At 48.7% G+C, this 21278-nt stretch overlaps 1 protein-coding gene across 1 annotated transcript in view; it reads right to left on the bottom strand.

Moving 5' to 3' along the window:
* Positions 1-21278, bottom strand: part of FAM207A (family with sequence similarity 207, member A) — a gene marked incomplete at its 5' end in the record, with an annotated part of 40742 nt that overhangs the window by 18361 nt on the left and 1103 nt on the right. Inside the window, one exon of the mRNA XM_010136777.1 lies at positions 20890-20998. Coding sequence (XP_010135079.1) covers positions 20890-20998 — 109 coding nt within the window. The remainder of the gene's footprint in view (positions 1-20889; positions 20999-21278) is intronic.

Here is a 21278-nt window from a genome sequence, read left to right as displayed (position 1 = left end):
AGGAAGGACCATCTCTGTCCAGGTAGTTGTGTGGCCTCAGGCTGTCTGCCTTTAAGCTCAGAGCACAGCAGCAAAAGTGTGACAAGGAAGGTGAAACGTCACTCCTCTGCTTTCCCACCCCAAAAAGACCTTCCATTAAGCAGAAACAGTGCTCCAGCGTCTATAGCTGAGATTCCGCCAAAATACACATTCCAGAAAAACATGCCAGGCCAGACAAAGAGCTGAAGTGTAGTCAGCCACACGTGAGGTGTACAGTGCTCAACCTCTGGTAGGCTATGCATCAGAGAGGGAGTCTTGACTGGTTTTGATAAACTCCTGTTCAGGAGAGCAGCTTTCTCGGCACACCAGCAGCCTCTTCCACTACATGCCTGTGCAGGCAACCCTTCGAGCACCCCACTCCAAGGTCTCTACACGCCAAGACCCCACCTCCTGTTAAAGGGATTGCTCCCACCATCAGCAAATACCCACTAGCAGCACAGTGAGAGCAGTTGCTTCTACACAAGGGCCTCACATTTAAAAATCAGGGTAACTTCCTTCTAGTACAAATAGAGGAAAGCCAATCTAAGTTTCCAGCAATCTAAGTCTCCTCCCACCCAGGTCCAAGCCTATGAAGAAGGGGGAACAAACGCCTGAGCAGATGCAGTCCTCAGACTCTGCTGGGATGCTGGGAGGATGCTCAAGGGTGGTTCGGGGAGCAGGGAAGGGGTCTGGAAGGTGCTGACCTGCTCCAGAGAATACTGATGCAATATTGGATTGCTCGTCTCTAATGGAACTAGAGGAAAAAAACAAAATCAATTGCAATCGATCTCCCTAAATGACAGAGACAGCGCTGTTTCTTCTGGAAAGATTGACACGCAACGTGCAGCCGTGTCAATACCAGCGGCATTATCAACACACGACATCTGGAAATTTGGCAGGGAGACAAGAGCAGGCAGACTCCAGCGGAGAGCAGCTCCAGGCGCAGGCCAACGAGAGCTCAGCTTAGCTGACCCAAGAGCATGGTGCTGCAAGGGCAGCCACCTACCGCCACGCCTCCCCCACAGCCTCCTGCCCCAACTCTGATGTGCACCTCCAAAAGAAAAACCATCTCACTTCCACCAGGTTAGCTTTCCACTAGTTTAGCAAGCTGAACCAAACCAAGGCAGCACCAGGCCAGGAAGACACGTGGCCAGGAGCAGGGATAGGAGGAAGCAGCCCTTCTCATCTTCAGCAGCAGCAAGTTGTTCGAGAGCTGGACTGATCTTTCAGACTTGAGCCCCAAGGTCTAAGGACCCCATAATCTATTTTAGACAGAGGTTAAAATTTGTCGGTAGCAACATATCTCTGGGCCAGCTGTTGTCTCTATTCCAGCCTGACACAAAGACGCACATGAGCACTCCAAGTTCCCCAGCTGGACTCACCAGCAAGGGCAGAGGGAATGTCTGCAGAACCTCTTGAGGCTGGAGGAACAAGAGGGCTCAGAGTATTTGGCACTGGCAGCATCTGCAGCTCGCTGATTTTTCATCATAGTTACTAGGTGCTGGAAGTTTTAAGTGCCCAGCTAAGGACTTTTAGGAAAATGTTGCTCTATTGCCCTGCAGGTTTTCCCTGCTGGCTGCTGTCAAAAGATGGCATTGCCCGCTTGGCTACCTGTATGTTCTGACATGGTACGCCAACCCATGACAAGCTATGCGGGAAGGTTAGAAAGATCTAGTTGCAATAAGAAGTTCAGCGGTAGCAGCACTGAGAAAAAACAGAAAACTGAAAATCAATGCTTCATACCTCTGGCCTAAAGATCTGACTTGGTAATTCCAGCAGTGGGCAGGATGCTGGAAATTAAGTGCAATGTCAGAGTTTGATTAGTGGAGATTTTTTTGGTTTAAAGCTTCCTTCAGAGCCCAGACCAGAAAACCCTCAATGATCTACTAAACTCATACTAAAAAAAACCAAAAAAAAAACAAAAAAAGAAATGAAGGACCACAATGTGGGAATACTCCTGCTTTGTGTCCAAGTTACTCTGAGTAGATCAGCTGACCCGCCCAGACACAAGACAAATCTGTTCTGAGGCAGATTTCTGCAGTCCTCTCCTCTGCTCTCCGCATGCTGCCAGGAGCCCAGGTATGAAAGCTTCTTGACCCGCCCCGACACAAGACAAATCTGTTCTGAGGCAGATTTCTGCAGTCCTCTCCTCTGCTCTCCGCATGCTGCCAGGAGCCCAGGTATGAAAGCTTCTTGTTTGTGTCAGAAGCAGCAACAAGGCCAAGCTGGCTCTTGAAATACATCATGATTTCAAGGTTCTTTTAGATTTATTCAAACCAAGCAACCAAAATGCATAGCAGTGCTGCTTCAAAGGTCTCAGAGAGCCCTGTGTCCAGCCCCCGCATTGCCAAGGTAGGTGCCCCAGCTCACTGTCGAGGGTCAGACTGACCCATACCAACCCTCACCCTGCAGGCACAGCTGCCCCACCCAGGGGAACCACAGAAATCCACACTTCTGCCATGAGACAAGGAGGGGAAGAAACAAATACCCTGATCAAACATCCCAGTGCTAATTCTCACCCTAATGTACAGGATGGACTTCCCAGTCTGAGATTACCTAACAGAAGTGGCTTCAGAAACAGGTCAGGAGTCAACATCAGACTGGCAGGTTTTGAATTGTTTTATCACCAGCTCATCAACAGCCTGAAAAATCTTCCTTCCTCTCCAATTTCGCCTTCTCCTTTCATGTTTTTGGCTACAGATTTCTCAGCTGGGTTCTGCCTGTTCCAGAGGATCTAATTAGAAGAACAAACGGCCAAAAAAAAGGCAGCTGCCACAGCTCCACCAGGAAATGGAGAAGGCATGGCAACCAGAGGCAGGACCTGGCATGCCACTGCGGCTTGATTTCCCAGCCAGGCTCAGACACCACCTCAGGTCTGCCTCCAGAAGAGCCATGTTGTTAGTCAGGAGGAGGTAAAGGCGGGGTGGCAGCTCACAGAGGACTCCCAACAGGCAAACCTGGATCCATGCTCTGAAGAACAAACTTCAACCACATTGCCCTCATCTGTCTGTCGAACAGTTATGATGAACACTGCTACAGCATCTCCTCCCTCTCTTCTTCCCCACAGATTACTTAACAGCTGAATAGTGTGGTCTCTCACAGCACGTAGCACAGCTCTTACGGCCCCATAACTGTGCCGTTAAATTCAGTGGTAAACCCATAAAACCAGCAGTACTGCATCAGCCACCCCACTGCCCAGTTTGGCCCAGAGCACATACTCCAGAGAGGAGCATGTGGCTACTAAATTAAAGATGACAGAAACTTCCCTTCAAATGTGCATGGGGAATTTTACAAGAAATAAGCAGAAACAGCTTGAATTTGGAAAAAAAAAGAAATGAACAGAAGAAAACAGAATGGGAAGAGAAACACAGGGGAGGGCTAACAGCTCTAGTCTGCATTAGGAAAGGGCGTGAGGTAAGAAGGAGGGTTCGGGCAGAAGACTTCACAGCCTAAAACTTCACACCATGCAGAGACCGATCATCAGAGGTGCCCAGAGAATAAAGCTCCAGGAAAGGCCACACTGCGATGTTAACCAGACACATCCTTTGCTGTGACAAAGGGGCAAGAAGAAGGTCCAAGCCTCTACTAAGGAATCCCTAGTGCCTGATCCTGGGCAAGACTAAACAACAGAGGAAGAAAAAAGAGCTTGCCATACCTTATTTTCTTTCAGGTAGTGCATGAGTAACTGATGATGGGGTTTGCCTTTCCATGCTGCCCTAATTAATCCAATCAGTCCCTGCCCTTTCCAACTGATCCCTGCTGCAGCTTTCTCCCCAGCCTCCAAACAGTTGCTTCCAGCCACTTGGGTTCAGGTTACCCTTTTTCCCAGGCCAGCAGAGTCAGCATTTCTATTGTTTACTATATTCCTGCCCTGTTTGCTTGTTTAACCATAATCTCTCCTCTCCCGTGCTATAGTAGCTGAAGGACATTTCCAGTCTTGGCCATGGACCTTATTTTCCATCCAAAACCCGCACACGGTGTCTTGAAGCAAGAAACATGGAACAGATGCCTCATCTCTTACAGAAAGGCTATGTACTGCACTGCTGTACTTGACCTGAGACAGCACTGCCAGCAAACTCCTGCCACATACAGTGGACAAACTTCCTTCCCTTTTCTTTTTCCCTTCACCAATTCCGTGACAGACCTGAAGGCCATCAGGAAGTGCAGGAGAGAAGAAAGCTAAGTATCGAGTGCAACACAGACTGGGCAGATTTAGCAATTTTCAGCCACTTCCACTACAGACAGAAGGGTCAAAAAACCCCAAAGTCTAACTTGTACCCCACTGGCCCCAGCCCCAGCTGTAAGGGTCTGTAGCTTCAGGAGACAAAGACCAGCCACTGGAGCTGTGCATTGGAGGGAACACCCCTTCGCAGCACAGAGGATCACATGAGCATCACTGCTGTGAAGCGCATGGCAACTAAGTACCTCGAACTGCTGCAGGAACAGATATTACTGCCACACACAAATCCTAATGAGCAGAACCGATGAATACAGGAAAGTCTCCAACATTCCCCTTACACGTTTCCAGGAGGCCTGTTGCCTCTCTCCTTTTGGTGGTTTTCATTTGAATACCTCCTCTGTGCCAGGCTCCCCAGAGACTGATCAGTTGGCATAATTCAAGTTTAGCAGCCCATGCATTTCAATAAAAAAGTCCCCTCTGCAGCATTACACATCCAGCTGCCCAGTTATGCCGCAGGTGTGATTAAAGCATTTACACAAGTCAGGAGACACGACATCACCTGCCAAGCGCAGGACAGGTTTGGGAACGCAACGGAAGCCCCAAGAGATGACACACCCATGGAGCTAGCCCAGCGTAATGCACACTGGGAAGAGCCACGACCAGCCCCCCCTTGCCTGTTGCGCTATTGATGAGCAAGCACTGACCCTGCCAACCATCACTGCGGGAGCTACACATGGAAACCTCCCAGAGCTTCAACAGAAGGCACTTTGAGGACTTGAGTTTGAGCCTTGGCAACCAGCTTTACCACTAGTAAATAGTACCACTGAGCTAGAACATTCCAGGCCTGGCCAAAGCTTCATGCAAGCCAACACCACACGTCCAACAGGGCCAGCAATGAATGCCCAAGTATAAAGTGAGTGTATTTAGTACCCCTAATGTATTTTTATTTTGGCGGATCTGACCAGTTGCTTTGAAGCCCATGTGGGTACTAGAAATTCAGAATACTTATGTGCACGGAGTCCTACAACTGAACTGCAATTTTTCTGAAGGATCTCTGCCCATCCTGAATCCAGCATCTTCTAGTTTAATTTTATTTCTTCCACTTATCTCACTAGAAGAGACTGGGAACAAGTTTAATCTGTCTTCACCTCTGTGGCAATCATATTTTACTAAACTTCATCAGCTCCTCTTTTCTCAGTCATCTCTTCCAAGCAAAAAAGCTCTGATCCATTTAATCACTGCTCATATTCCACACCTTCAGCATCCACGCTGATGAACTGATCTACAGATGAACACAATAGCTCTGAAAGGCTGCCGACACTGCTGTGAGCTCACAGAGCCAGGTTGGCTGATGGATTTTTCCGTTAAGGTGAGGCACGTGCGCTTCTCTTGACCTGTGTTAAGAAGCTCAGTGAACCCTGGCAGCACCTTCTACGCATTCAAAGTACTTGGGCAATACCTATGCACCAGCGGAAAGGAAAGCAGAAGCGGAGTTTCAAGAGGCACTTCCATATTGCTCTGATCAGAGTTTTCACAAAGTAATTACTCTGAACCTTACTCAGAGCAGAGCTTCCACTAGGATATTTTAACCGTTGATTAATCCTCCTTTCCTGGCAGATTTCCTTGGATTCTTTAACATGCCTCGTCTCAGGCTCTCCATGGCATGGGTTTTTTTCCTCACTGCCAACACTCCATGCATTGACAAGGAAATGAAAAAAATTAATCACACGTCAGACATTGCCCTTGATTTTTAAGTCTTTGTGGCAGATTAGTGGGGTGCGCTTCCCCTCCCCACACTGTCCTATCTATTGCACAACTGTACGTCAAGGAGTTAATCCCACCATCTGCAGCTGTCACTGCTCCTGTACACCAGGAAACCCAAACACCGAACAGTTTGGGAGCACCAAGGGAACAGAAATCCAACTGTATCTTCTACCACAAACAGTCGTATATTTAATGTAATCACATCAATTTCTTTTACCCCATAGCCTGCTTAGTCAACATATACAAGATAGTTTAAGATTTACACATGGAAAAGAGCTCAACAATTCCGCCTGCATAATGTCAGCGGACTTCCACTATTTACATAATCTAAGAATTATTAGCTCGATCCCGGTCACATTTTGATCAGTCAGTTCCAACACCACTTGCATTGTAAGTGGCTTTATAAACTGCTGCACGCACAGAGGACTGCAACGCTAACGTAAATGCAAAGTAGGAAGGAGGGTGAGAATATCCAGGAAAGCTTCCCAAACTGTCTGCAACAGGCACTATTTGACCTCTAGCCAGCAATCACCATTCAGCTTGCCTACACACAACTGGGCAACAAATGACATGCGGGAATCTCATTGCCCATCCTTCCCCTTTCCTTTTTTTTTTTTTTTTGGAGCACATATAGCAGATTCCAAAACTAGAAAGCATTTGAGGAATGGAGCTAGACAAATAATCACCTGGAGAAGCACAGGGCATGAAATCTCCACTACTCTGGTCTGTGATGGTGTGGAGAAAGATCTTGACCCCAGTCTCAAGCTGGGTAGCATCTGCTGCACCCAGATACCCTCACCTGCCCAACAGCAGCACACGGCCCTCTCAGCTCAAAGGGCTGCAAGGTACATTCAGAAACAAGCTGAATGTTTTCTTTGTCGCATTATAAAACTGACTACCATTGATAAGTAAACGCTTCACCACAAGATCAAGACTAGAAGAGCCAAGCAGAAGCCCTTAAACGACAGAGAAAGGTGATTCAGTGTCTGCATAAAGACTATGATCATATTGGCCCTTTGAACCTTGAAAAGGCCTTACTAATTCGAGCATTCAAACATGGCACAGTGAACTACTGGTTTTTTTGTGGTGGTGGTGCGGATTACACAGTCCAGTGAACCTAACCTGTGGAAACACTCATTCTAGGAGGTGCCCAAGCACCTCAAGTCTCCTTCCCTCCTGATGGGTACATGGACTGTCCTGTAAATGGAACTGGACAAAATACTGCTTCGCCGCCTCTTCAGCCTCCGACGCTTCTGGTAGCTGCCGTACTTTTCTGCTGTCTCAACGGCTCTTCTGCTTCGGTGAACAATTTAGGGCTCCCAAAAGCCCCGAGGCATGAATACAATCACTGCCTTTGCCATCTTATGCAACACATGACACTCCCACAGCATCTTCCCCCTTGGAGAGCCCTACATCCCCCTACCTTTCACTTCTGTTTGGCTCCAGGGGACACATGGGCTCCATTCTGCAGCTTTACTGAGTCCCTCAACAGACCATTGTGATCATTACCTCACTACAGACCTCCTACAGCATTCTTCAACTCCTGTCAAATCTGGTCTTCACCACTCTGCTGGGGATCCTTTGCCTTTCCCACCATGATTCTCACACAAGACAATTTCCTTTTTTCAAACAAGCCTTAAACTAGAGCAAGCCACTTGACTCCAATATTATGCCCACTTGGCTCAATTAAACAAAGATGAAATCCTGAAAAAAGAAAAATCAGTATCTGGGCCCTTCTAGGAAAGGCAGAGGTTATTTTATTCTACATCATATCACCTCTTCCCCTTCTCTTTATTTGAAACGTGCAGGCCAGGATCAGCCAGCCATCCTGGAATGACATTCTCCTGGTAGAACCCATTTTTAAGCAAGCAAAAAAACTCTGCCACTTTGTACTTCACGCTCTCTCAAGCCCTGCCAGCAGCACACACAATAACAAGCCTCAGCAAACGGCACGCGCTGCTGCACAGCATTTACACCACGCCTGCATTAGCACAAATGGGTGCTCTCACCACAGCCCCATCCACCCAGTGCAGCAACGAGATCAGCAGCTGCCAGGAGGGAGGTGTTCCAAGAATGCCCATGTCATTAAAACAAGTAACGGGGGGTGGGAAAGGATCAAACCACAGTACGTGCTTTTCTGACTCTCCCTGCTGTTAGTTTTCAGAGTTGCCTGACATTTGGCATTGCCTTGATCTTCTCAGGTCTGGGACTACAGCACTAAACCAGAGAACCCCGAGACCTGCCTGTCCCCTCACCTCTCTGTGCTTCAGCACCCCCAGACTCTCAGGCAAACACGATCTGGCATTGTTCCTGTAAAGAAAGTGTTCCTCAAATGAAAAGCCCTACAGCCCCGCTTCCCAAGCGGCAATCTGGCAATACTTAAGCTCACCATGCCCAAAACACACCTACCGTGAGTACCAGCATTCCCAACAAAATATCGTATTAGTTCTTACAAGAGAGAGACTTTCATTGTACAAGAAGGGCCAGAAAAGACCACGTTGTGTAGGAGATGCTGGCAGGACGAGTATTTTTTTGTGGTGAGGAGGACTGCTGGCATCAGCACTGTGCCTGCTCATTTCCTAATATGGACCAAACATCAAATGGGTTTAGATCCACGTGTCATGCGCCTACAGACTCAGCACGACTCACTTGCTGTAAGACTGAGTTTAATCTTTTCACTCTGTTGACAGGATATTTTTTACCTAATGGGCCAAGAGCTGCCAAAAGCTATGAGACATTTTTCTGGCTTTGCTCAGCTTTCCTTTCCTGATGAGGACATTCCCGTTAGTCCTGCCTTCACTGAGGTGTTGCAATGAAGACGTGAAGAAATGCCAGCTTCCCAGTGGATCCCAGACTGAGAGTGCAAAGCACAATCTGGACTTCTCCAGGAGGTGGGACTGATCAAACTGTGGGGACTATTCTACTGTGCCAGGAACAATGCTTGCCAGTATCAAGAAGGCTGTTCCACTTCAGTGGTTTGCAGGCTAGGATATTGCCATCCTAAAAAATAATGTAGAGCAGAAAGCAGCAGTCAAGTACACTCCACTGTGCTGGAGCCCCCAGCCATGTGATGAACACATGGCACCTACTATATCCTGAGGAGCTACACAACCCTTTGGGTGGACCTGTGCCCCTTTGGATAGGGAGATACGGAAATCCGTGGGATGCCTTGTGAAAATACCCTACACATTCTGGGAAAGAAAGGAAGGTGTTGTGTCCTCCCCCGCCAATCCTCACACACGCTCCACCACCTGAGGCCAAGGGGCTTCAGAAAGAGAAAGATTCAGCCAAGATTCTCAAGACATCTCTTGAAATACTCACTTTCATCTAATTAATGAGGTTTTGCTTCCAGTGAGGACCTTGCAAAATCAGAGCCATCTGTTGGAAACGAATGGCCGATGCTGCTAAAACTGAAAAACCCATTTCTCCTGCTGTTTGAGCTGCCTTGAACCAGCTCACGTCCCAGAGAGGTCAACAGCGTGCAGGATGTGGCTAATCAGACGTGCACCGGAGACAGTTGCTCCAAGCCAGGATTTCTACACAGCTCTTTTTGAAGTCAGAAACACACCAGCTGCAAAGTCCAACAGCACTACAATCTTCTTCTATGAATGTTACATAATAAATCATGCAGTTAAGTATTGTGATGTTGGGCTCCAAATCCCCACCTCGCTTAGCCTTTAAAGACTGTGCCATAATTATTTATAGTATTTATATTACAGAGGACGGGGGGGTGTACCATCAGATCTCATTTAAAGATTACTTTCAGATGGAGCAACTCTGGTTCTTCAACATTTTCTTCAAGCAGAAAAAGGTAGCAGCAACAGCTGGGGTATAGGAAACAAATCAATTGATGCATATGGACATATAGGTCAAACAAGAATTAGGCCGAGCAAAAAATAAGTTAGCTGTGAAACGTCCCTTTGGCTGCTCCTCCACATACAGTGCTAGCCATTTGTGGTTTAATCTTAGAGGAACTCTATCTCATTTGAGCCTGCAACACTTAGGAGCTCCCAAGAAGCAAGTTTTTACTATAACTGCTCCATATTTGTTTATACTTAAACGTATTTTATATGTTTTTGTATGAGCATCACTGTTCTACACACTCATTGCACTGGGAAAAACTGAAGTTGGAACTGGAAAATTTTGTTCCGTGTCCTGTGAAGCAGAAAAATATCATTCCAAAATACAGAACTGACCTAGAAAAAGAGTTATTCTGCTGCCCTCTAATGAGCATATCTAACGTGAAAAGCGCTCTCAGAAAGGTAAGTGCTGTTCTGCCACAGGCATGTCCTCTCCTGCCTCAGAGCTGTCAACAGTGCAGTCACAGCTGGAGCAAAGCAGCATCTCCTGCACAGCACATAGGCAGAAGAAACACCCACATGGATCCAGACCCATTCTGTACTTTTCTGAGCTTAAATTATGACTATATGGCCGTGTCCTGCTCTGCTCCCTTTCCTTACCCAAATAGAGGGAGGAGGGGAGTGGTTCCTAATTCGGACCTTCAGGACACAATCCAGTGTACCAGCTCACCTCTGCAGCTTCCACGAGAGACATCCTCCCTCTAAAGTTACCTCCAAAGTACATTTGCTGCATTCGCCTTCTACATACCTTCCTTGGGTCCATCTGGATGCTGTTAACATGTTAGATCTCTTTATTCAAACTAGCAAAGAAAATACCATAACCTCGTAATATAGAATTGGACCATACACTTCCCTTCCACAGGGGTCATGATGCTGTCCCAGGTGTACAAGGACAACAGAAACATGGGGGAATGACTCAAATATCAGTGAGTGTTGATGACAAACACAGGAATGCAGTTCTCATGCAAAGGTGTCTCTGGACCTGTACAATGCTTGGACAATGCTTCACATTGCTCAACAAATGCTTCACATTCAGCCACGGAGCCACCATTCTAGCTGGCGCTTTTACCGAGCTACAGTAAAGTGGTGGGCTGACCTTGGCCAGCTGCCCACCAAGCCGCTCCCTCCCTCATCCTCCTCAATGAAAAAAATAAGATGGAAAGCTCCTGGGCTGAGGTAAATGACAGGGACATGACTCGCCAATCATCAGATTCGACTTGATTTGGGGAAAATTAATTTAATGTATTGCCAATTCAAATAGAATCAGGTGGTGAGAAAAAGACAAGACGCTAAAACACCCTTCCCCACCCACCGCCCTGCTCCCTAGGCTCAGCTTCGCTCCTTCATTACCGACTCCAACTCCTCTTCCTCCTCCCCCGAGCAAGTGTAGGAGGGCAGAGAATGGGGTTACAGTCAGTACATCAGAGCTGCTGTCTCTGCTCTTTCCTGCTCACACTTATCTACCGTGGTCCTCTCCACAGGCTGCTGCAGTGACTGGAGGAACTACTTCCCTCCTTCTCTGACCCTGGTCTTCACAGGGCTGTTTTTCACTCTCTTTTTTCCTACTCCTCTATCTGCTCAGCATTTTTACCCCTTTTTTAATCATACACTTTCCCAACAAGCGTGCCTGCAGCTGCAGAGGAGCACGCGAGTCCAGCCCCAGGGGCACAAATTACTGGCATGAATCCAAAGCAATTGCCAGAAACCTCCCTGAAAAAAGATGAACATGTCACTGAAGGAAGCAACTTTGACTCAAAACTGTAATTCTGCAGCCCGGAACAGCCTTCCCCCATCTCCCTGTTGATGGGCACACCAGGTTATTCCAGCTCAAAGCGCACTGCGCAATAACTACTGTATGTACAGACACAGCCTGTTCCCGTCGCAGCTGGGAATGTCCTACCCATGCTAAAGAAGCCCATTCCCAGTTATGTAAGAACACTCAGTGACCTGAATTTACAAATAATCCTTATTTCGAAAGGAAGGAGAGGAAAACAGACACCAGTAAAAATTTGTAAAGGCCGTGTGCTGGGAAATGTGACAGAAGCCAATAGCCCAGAGCACCGCATGCACAGCTACATCAGGTGTGAACATCCACGATACCTGCAGAAGCCAAAGTTCTTTAAGCAGATCTACTTATTTTCTGCGTGGCCTCCACAAGCAGTCAAGCACACAGGTCCCGTGGGCCAGGAAACAAATCTGTGTTCCCCAATTTCCCTTGGATATCCTCTGAAACACCATGTTCCACTGGAGTCTGTTAACAGTATCACTAAATACCACACTCTCAGGAGCACCTTCCAGCTGACAGCCACTCCTCACTCCACCATCTGCTTGCACAGTTGTTCTTCTCCTGCAGGATCCACTTTCTGTGGTTAGCTTCATGGCATATTCGGAACACTGCTAGTTCGATCTAAACCTGTCCAAATTAGCAGTTTGAACAACCCAGAATATTTCAGCATCCTCTGCATTTGATCCCTGCATAATCTTGTTTCCTACATTTAGCTTAAACAATTTGCATCAAGATTCACAGCTCAAAAAAAAAAAAAAGCCAAAACTTACTTACTTCCTATAAGCCACCTGACTAAAAAGTTAAACATAAATTACTTGCTGTTACCAGCTATGCCACATATGAGTATCGATAATACCACTTTTGAAGCACTGAAGTGGGCAGATAGCCCTTCAGCTGGTGCACACATTTTTACTCAAACATAAAGAAAACCTTTGTCTCTAAATTTCTCACAAGGACTCTCAGAATACCGCTGTACCCCTGAGCAGAACGGCTCTCGGCACAGGAGCCAGCACTATGAATGATTTCTTAAGTGAGCACTTGAATCAGTGGTGGCCTGAATGGAGGAGTTGGCTCCAGGAGAGTATCATGTTTTTCTGTAACTATAACTTCTGCCCCATTAGTACTGTAACTGAGGGGTTACAGATTACCTGTGCCTCTATAACAGGCTGTATAATTAAAAACACCAAAACCTCAGGCAAGCGAGACCTGCTACTATTCCAATAAAGGATAATTTACACAGAGTAATACTACAGATCCCCCCTCCAGGACTCCTGTTCTTGGCAGGCCCCGGCCACCCTGTGCCCGGATCTGTGATGTCCGGAGGTAGAGCAGCGACTCTTTCACGGGCACCCCCTTGCCGTGGGGAAGGAGCTTGCGTGCCCTTGTGAGGTTGAGAGCTGTGCTGGTGGTGGCATGTGCCTCCGGTAGGGTCTCCCAGGCCAGACAGGTCGCAGATGAAGGGTCAGACAAAGTGTGTCCACGGGCAGGATGGGCTCACTAGCCTTCGGGCAACCATCCTAGGAGAAGGACAACTCTGATCCAAACCCGGGCAGATGGAGCTCGTTTAGCCCTGTAAGGCTCATCCCTCATCTAAGAGAAGGATACTCTGACCAAACCTATGACCAGATGACTTCGCTGTCACCATCCAAGCTCGCTGGGCCCTGGCAGATGAACCTCAGGTGTAAAGGGTGGAGCCAGTTCCACACACGCTGCGCCTCACCTAAAAAATCCCCTGCGCTGGCCCGAAGGGTGCACTCATCGCTTGCAGTGAGCGTGGGAAAAACCCTTCCCAGATCTTCATTCACGAAGCCAAGCCATGATGATGATGATGAATGCTACAGATCCTACTTAGACTGAATTACAGACATCAGCTCTTGAGAGATTTACACAGCCTACACTTCGGTAAGAGCCACATTAGCAGGGCAGAGGTTTCTCTCTTGGTAAAGCAGAAATCTCCTTCACGTAGGTGACAAGCTTAGCATAAAAGTCCTTGGAAAAAACAGCCAGGCAAAATAATCTTCCTCACAGGCATTTCCCACAGGTATTCGTGGAGGAGTGAAGAGGCTGACTTATTCCTGCATCCTAAAAGCGTGTCAAGGCAGGTCAGAAGGGACAGTCAGAAGGAGATCTCTTATCTCATCCACGCTCTACCATCCTCTACCAACATTCTAAATAAAACATCTATTAAATATTAAACTCCCAGGACACATATCTCAGAAATACTTTTGACAGCTCAATACAACTCTGTACAGAGGCAGGTGACAAGGAAAGGGCTCTGACTTCCAGAGCTGTCAATCTGCCCTCACCACAAGCGCTCCTTCATCCCTCTTGGGATTCAATTTCTCAATTCACAGTGTTAAGCTGTTCCTCTCATGGCCAGGAAGAGGTTTTCATTAACGGGACTTGTGCTGGGTGGTATCTTTGCCACCAGGGCAGAACAGTGCCTCCTCTCTTTGCAGCATTGATAATTTTATAACTCAATTATGCCAAAGCTATAACATTAGACCAGCAACAGTGGGGATTTCAGTGCTAACCCTCTTCTGTAACACTGCAGCTTCACTGCTCTCCTAAGCGGGGCTGATCTGTTTTTGTGTAAGTAAGGATGTCTGACCATTTTAAACTGATTTAGCAGGAGAATACCAGGGTAGATTAGCATCCTTTTAAAGCTTTGGGAATCATCATCACATGGACCATGACGTGGCATGACATGCGAGCTGCTACACCCCATCATGCCTGACCAGGAAGGCAAAGAGGATACACTGACCCCAAACTCAGCAAGCCCTTCCGTGGCACAAGAGACTGACAAATCTGACTTAAACGCACATGGTTGAGCACCAAGCTTTTACCAGGAGGTAAGGCTGTCCAAAAGCACAGAGCACCACCTCAGAATCCTCACTAAAGAAGTCACAGAATTGTTTTGGTTGGAAAAGACATTTAAGCTAATTGATCCCTCACTGAGCTCTACACTCCCCTTCAGCCACCCAGCTCCAGTGCATAAAGGCTGGTCCAGGGCAGGCACACACCTTCCACTACTGCCGGCAGCGAACGTCACACACCAGCCGCGGCCACAGAAACCACAGTGAGAACTTCCAAACTCCTAAGACTCTTTGCAGGCTCTTCCCACTCCCAATAGCTTCCTCTCCCTGGAGCAGGCTCCAAACATCTTGGTAGATCCAGGCACTCTGGAAACGTTCCTGTGTTTGTGCAGTGCTCAGTATCCATGACCACTAGCTAACTGGAGGATTTTTTTTTTTTTTAAAGATAATCTTAAGAACAAGGACTTAGCCACAGCTAGAGGGGAAGGGAAAAAAGTTAATTACTTCCATAAATACTAAGACCACTGATTCCCATGGTCTGGCAGAAGGCAGCAGCCACATGGAAATGCTCTGTCTCCAGAAGGGAAATAAAAGCACTTGAAGCAGTGCAGGTTTGAGTCATTCATTTAGCTCTTCTCCTTTAATTGCACTGACTAATTAAAGTGGAGTTTCTTACAGCTGTTCTCACAGCCGGCTCCACGCTGCACAGATAATAAATTGTTAAACTAATTTTAAGAAGTGTGGATTCTTTACCTTTTATAAAATTGTTATTATTTTCCTTTAAGGCACCAGTGTCTTTAGCTTTCGGAAGGATTCCCAGTCTAAATTCTCCCAGAAGCTACCCACAGCAGGTCACTGTCCTCCATTTCAAGCAGTCCCCACAGCAGGTCACTGTCCTCCATTTCAAGCGGTCCCCACAGCTCTTCACCTCTGCTGCAGAACATGGCCAACTGACTCTTGAAGCAAGGCCCTGGTGATTTTCATCCTTTGGACTGAAGCAACACAAGAGCCATCTACCTTCGAGGCAAGTTGTCTTCTCTTTGAGGTGTCCTGTAGACCAATGTCATCTGACCTCACTGGAGAGGCTTCCCATACCATAACCTGCTACGGAAGCTCTGCTTAAACACCAAGCAATTCTGTAAGGGCCCATTGAAAAACACCCAGACACCAAAACTGCCCTTACAAGGTGATCTGGTGTTGTCAGGTAAGAGCAGCTCCTGAAGATGTAGTAAAAATCCAAATACTTTTTAGTCCAAAAGCAAGGAAGAAGGACTGTACAGTCAACTGCTATCTAGAGCCATGTTCCCAGCTATGGTGTGGGGCTCACTGGGACTGAGGGCCTCCTGGCAGAGTCGGCCTCCTCCCACCCAGAGGCTCCAGCTCAGGATCTCATGCGTGCATCACACCAGTCAGGTGACAGGTAATAAACACAGTGTCCTTCATCATCATCATGGCTTGGCTTCGTGAACGAAGATCTGGGAAGGGCTTTTCCCACGCTCACTGCAAGCGATGAGTGCACCCTTCGGGCCAGCGCAGGGGATTTTTTAGGTGAGGCGCAACATGCGCGGAACTGGCTCCACCCTTTACACCTGAGGTTCATCTGCCAGGGCCCAGCGAGCTTGGATGGTAACAGCGAAGTCCTCGGGTCGTAGGTTTGGTCAGAGTATCCTTCTCTTAGATGAGGGATGCCTTAAAGGGCTAAACGAGCTCCATCTGCCCGGGTTTGGAGTCAGAGTTGTCCTTCTCCTAGGATGGCTGCCCGAAGGCTAGTGAGCCCATCCTGCCTGTGGACACACTTTGTCTGACCCTTCAGTTGAGACCTGTCTGGCCTGGGAGACCCCACCGGAGGCACATGCCACCACCAGCACAGCTCTCAACCTCACAAGGGCACGCAAGCTCCTTCCCCACGGCAAGGGGGTGCCCGTGAGAGAGTCTCTGCTCTACCTCCGGACATCATAGACCCGGGCACAGGGTGGCCGAGGCCTGCCAAGAATGGGAGTCCTGGAGGTCACAGTGTCCTTCACAGTCATTTCTGGGTGCCCAGTCATTAACCTTGGGGCTGGGGAAGAGGTAAAGAGTATTACCCCACCTTGAATCCCTGCCCAGCATCTTCCCTCTCCCGGCAATTTTTTCCTTTCTTGTAAATTCTTCTACTGGAGGTTTCAAGCACTTTCATATCCAATGTCAGAGAAAACACCAGCTTACAGAGGGAAGTTTGACCTGAGACCTACATGTTCCACTCCTAGGACACATCCTTGACCTGTGCACGTTACACGAAGGACATGGACACCTTGCAGAAGGTACACAGGTGGGGATGAGAGGCATGCAAAGGAGAGGTGTGCAGCCACGCCTGCCCTGGGAGAGACTCCTCAGCGCTGAAGGTGGCTGCGCTTTGACTATTCCTGTCTGCTGGGTGGCTTCAGCCAGAGGAGCCTACCCAGAGGTGGCTACCTCTGACATCAGCTTATGGGAGAGCATTTGAACACTCCAAACATTCACCCAGACCAAAGCCTGGGCAGCTAATAACAAAGACAGATAGAGCCGGAACATCTTGTCATTTTGAACTAGCACAGCACACCACATTCCACACACACTGGAAAGGCTGCAGCCGCTCCTTGCAGGCCATTCACTGTCACCTGCAGTTTGTGGAGCAAACCGTTTTCAGCCCATATGATGAGTGCTGCAGTGGGGAACAGCTTTAGAGAGGCATCCTGCACAAAATAAACACAAGACTGGTGACAGCTGCTAGCGCAGTTACTCCTCTGCTCACCTCCATGCCAGTGACAGAAGAACCTGTGTTGCAGGTCAGTCCCGGTCATCAGAGGACAAAAGCTCTCAAGATACAACAGGAAAGGCAAAGACGCTGCAGCACACATGCTTGAAACTCCCCTCTAGCTTTGCATCATATCATGTAGATACAGACTTCAGCAACAGCAAGACCCAGCACAACCTCTGTTCTGGCAAATGTCCTCTGTGCCCACCACCTCAGGGCTGAATCATAGACTCACAGAGTGGTTTGGGTGGGAAGAGACCTTCTGAGATCATCTAGTCCAAGCGCCCTTTAATTTTCCACTAGACCAGCTTGCCGAAAGCCCTGTCCAACCTCACCTTGAACACTTCCAGGGATGGGGCATCACTGTTTCTCTAGGCAACCTGTGCCAGTGTCTCACCACTGTCAGGGTAAAAAAAAAAGTCTTTATGTCCAATCCAAACCTACCCTCTGGTAGACCTTATGGTTTCCTTAAGGACTCTTAACTGGTCTAGGACCAGAGGCAGCAAACCATTTTAATCTACCGTTTCCCATTTTCCTGGCTCGCCAGTGGCACAAGAGAAGCTAGAGCAATCTGCAGGAAAAGTTACTCTGGCCACAACCTCAGAAATCAAGGTGACAAGACAAGATTTTACAAGCAATTCTGAAGTAGCACTTGCTGCTGTTGCACTTTTGCTTTCTCAACAACACATCTCGTCACGGTTCCCTTCTGGAGAAGCTGAAAATAAAGCAGGAAGCTGCCAGTCCAGTTGTTTACATCATTCCACAACTGGTTCATCATCCACTCCAAAAAAAATTACATTCCCAGGCAACCGGTTTGCCAGAGCCATGTTTGAAGAGGTCCTTACTTCAAGGAGCAAACACTTAGGAAGGAAAGCTAAAGGGAAAAACGAAAAAAAAGAGGCAACACCCACCCCCCCACACCCCACGACAGGCCATTATTTCTGACTCAGTTGGAAATATTTAATTCCCACGCTCAGAGGCTCATCCAGACAAGATTTATTCACCCACACTAGTAACAGAAGTCCTGGTAGGGATTAGATTGTGGCAAAGCATTTGATTTACATTGCATCAGGGCCAAGCAAACTGCGCTGATAGGAAGCAATCACTCAGCAAGCAATTAACTCCTGGACTTCACCACAGTGTTCACAGTGATGTTGCCAGCTTTTGTTACCTATGACCATGTGGAAATCATCTGGAATCCGCTGTTAAGATGAAGTAATGATTAAAGACAAGAAGCAGAGCAGGAGGGCTGCAGCAGGTCTGCTTCACGTATGACATGGCTCAGAGCTCCTCATACTAAAACACTTTCCATTTGAGACCCCTGCCTTTCTAGCACCAAACCTCCAAGACTCACCTAAAATTAACCCATTTTGGTGACATTTTTTATCACAGCTCCACCCTATCCTTCTCATGCCACAAGAATTACTGATGCCAGGAGAGCCTAAACTGACACCTGGCACTGATCACAAGCAGCACACTGAGTCAGTCTTGTGTCAGATGTACACAAACAGACCATGATCACAAGAGCAGCAGATACTGCCACAGGTCACCCAGCCTCCACAGCAGGCACGAGGAATCCTCAGAAATCCTCAGAGAAATGGGGCTTTCAGATGGCAAGAACCAACACCACCAGTTTAACTTCCAAAAACAAGGGGCCTCTTTCTACCTCCTTTCAGCCCCAGTACACACTTGCACAGGCACGCACCACCACTCACATTAACCTGCTGTAAATGTAGAACTTTCCAACTCATGTATCAGCCTTCTCCCTGTTCCCTCACAATAACTGCAGCCAAAAGAGCAGCAAAAGCTGGTCACATCATAAACCGAGGAAAACTAAGGGGGGAAAAAAGTAGAGGGAGAAGTCTCCTCTCTGTCTGGTCGCTACTATGAGGCATTGGTGGTGATGTGAGGCACCCACACACGTAAGAAGGAAAATACACCAGCTCTCTTCACTGCCACAGAGCATCCTCCAGAAAAAAATCTTCTTTGGCTACAAACAGCAAAGGAGAGAATGAGAGTAACCTACCAACAGTCTGCCAACTTGACCTTCTCAGATCTTGAGAAGCAAGTGGGAGAGAAACACGTTTTTGTCTTGCTATTAAATCTTAAAATAACAATGTGTAGGAGAATCCTACCCTTCTGCCCTATGCTCTGAGCTAAGGGGAGTGGGAGGAAGGGTGGGGTGGTGGGGGTAGAGTCAAGCTGAATTTCTAAGCAGGCTCTCAGCTGACCAGAGATCCCAGGAGACAAAGCACATCCACCTGGAATCTCTTTCTAACTCCAGGGTGTCCGCCACTGTGTGCACAGCACAGTGACAGTTCACTGAATTAACACACACAACAAAAGAACTGATTTCCATCATGAAAAAGCCTCCACAGGCTCCAGAGCGTAACAAGGAGAAAGGGGCAGCAGCTTGGGAAGATCTAACAACAGAGAATCAAATGGCTTTTTGCTCGTTGAATGGCAGTTTTGAGCCCCCAAAGGAACAGCTATTTTTAGCCCATCATCTGCAAAGGGCCAAGGAGCACAAAGCACCGGGTCGCAGGAAGCCAGCGCCACAGAGCGTGAAACACAGCCAGGCCCCAGCAGCACGGTCTGTCCATAAACCAGCCTCGCGCAGCCCAGACTGCCCTGCCAGGCCGGGCTCTCTGCTGCCAGCCCTCCAGGACACGGTCCGTCCCATGGCAGAGGTGGCTGTGGTCACACACGCACACACATCTTGTTCCCAGCAGGGGAACAACGATGATGAGCTCATGGTTTGGAAGCAACACATTGCACACGGGTTCCTGCGCAGCGGGCAAACATCCCCAGCAACAGCATCTGCACCCAACCTGCCCATCCCCTCGCTCTGTGCCCGAAGGTGACCCACGCTCCACTGCTTGAGGAACCACTGGCACTTGGGGGGTCACTGGGTTTGTTTCCAGCCCTGGACTGGAAAACAGAGTCACTGCAGCAGAACTCATCTGCCTGGAGAGAAGAGACTAACGAAGTTCGCAAACGAGGTATTTGGGCGTCACGTGCACCTTCTGCTCCAGCACAGGCTGCTGTGCCACCAGGTCCCATCTAGAGGTGACACCCCGTTTCAGATACAAAGCTCTGTCTGCCCCTACGCAACTTAAGGGAGCGTTTCCCTGTTGCAGGACTAGAAGAGCCTCCATCACCTCCTCCCGGTGCCTACTCTCACTCCCTGGCGAGCTGGACTCTTCTGCCATGGGGCCATGGACCTGGCACCAGCAAAGGACAGGAGGGAAGAACCGGCAGCCATCAGGCTGCCCTGGGTGAAGCCCTGCAGGGGCACCACAAGCGCCCTGATAACCAACTACGGGGGTGAGGATGGCAGCTGCTGGTGAGGCAAGAGCAGCCACAGGGGAAGCCCAGGGCCCGAGTCACAGCCCAGGCTCTGCTGTCCCCCAGGTCGCATGAGGACATCCCACAGGTGGGGGCTCCGGGGCACAGCAGCTGCCAGGCAGCCTGGAGCCAGTTCCCCACTGAGGGAGCACCAAGCCCCCCCGAAGCCATTCTGCCTCCTCCAGCCCCAAGCATAAACCACTTCCCCCAGCCCCTGCAGGAACACGGGCAGCTGGGTTTGCACTCCATTCTCCTGGGCTTGTTCTGACAGCCACCGCACACACGGTCCCCGCTGTCTTTGCTCACAGCCTGACGCGGCACTCACCCAAAGTACAACAACAAACCTGTTCTGGAGGACACAATGCTCCTGGAGTCCAAGTCGAGCTGCTGTACTAAAGTATCAGGGTCAATCTTCAGCCCAGAAAACACACCGGAAGATGAGAAGTCCCAGTCCTTGCCCAAGAGAAATGTAAAGCAGGAGTCAGCACAAGCACCACCAGGCCACACTCATCTAAAAACCCAAACCCAGCAGCATCCCGACAGCAGCAGGTGCCCCCCGAGCAGGCAGGGGCAGGTAAGAGCCACCCCACCGGCCCGGGCCCCCCAGGCTCTTCCACAGCAGAGTCTGACAAAGTCTCCGTTTGGACTGTTCCATTCCTAAGAGACTGGTGTCACCGCCACCTCCCCGGGCCAGCTCTCCTCCCTGCTGCTCAAGGTCTGGGGATGTTGCGGC

This window comes from Buceros rhinoceros, unplaced genomic scaffold (genome assembly GCF_000710305.1).
Source record: "Buceros rhinoceros silvestris isolate BGI_N320 unplaced genomic scaffold, ASM71030v1 scaffold13995, whole genome shotgun sequence".
NCBI lineage: Eukaryota > Metazoa > Chordata > Aves > Bucerotiformes > Bucerotidae > Buceros > Buceros rhinoceros.
Note: the sequence above shows the minus strand (reverse complement) of the source record. Positions and strands in the feature narration are given on the sequence as shown.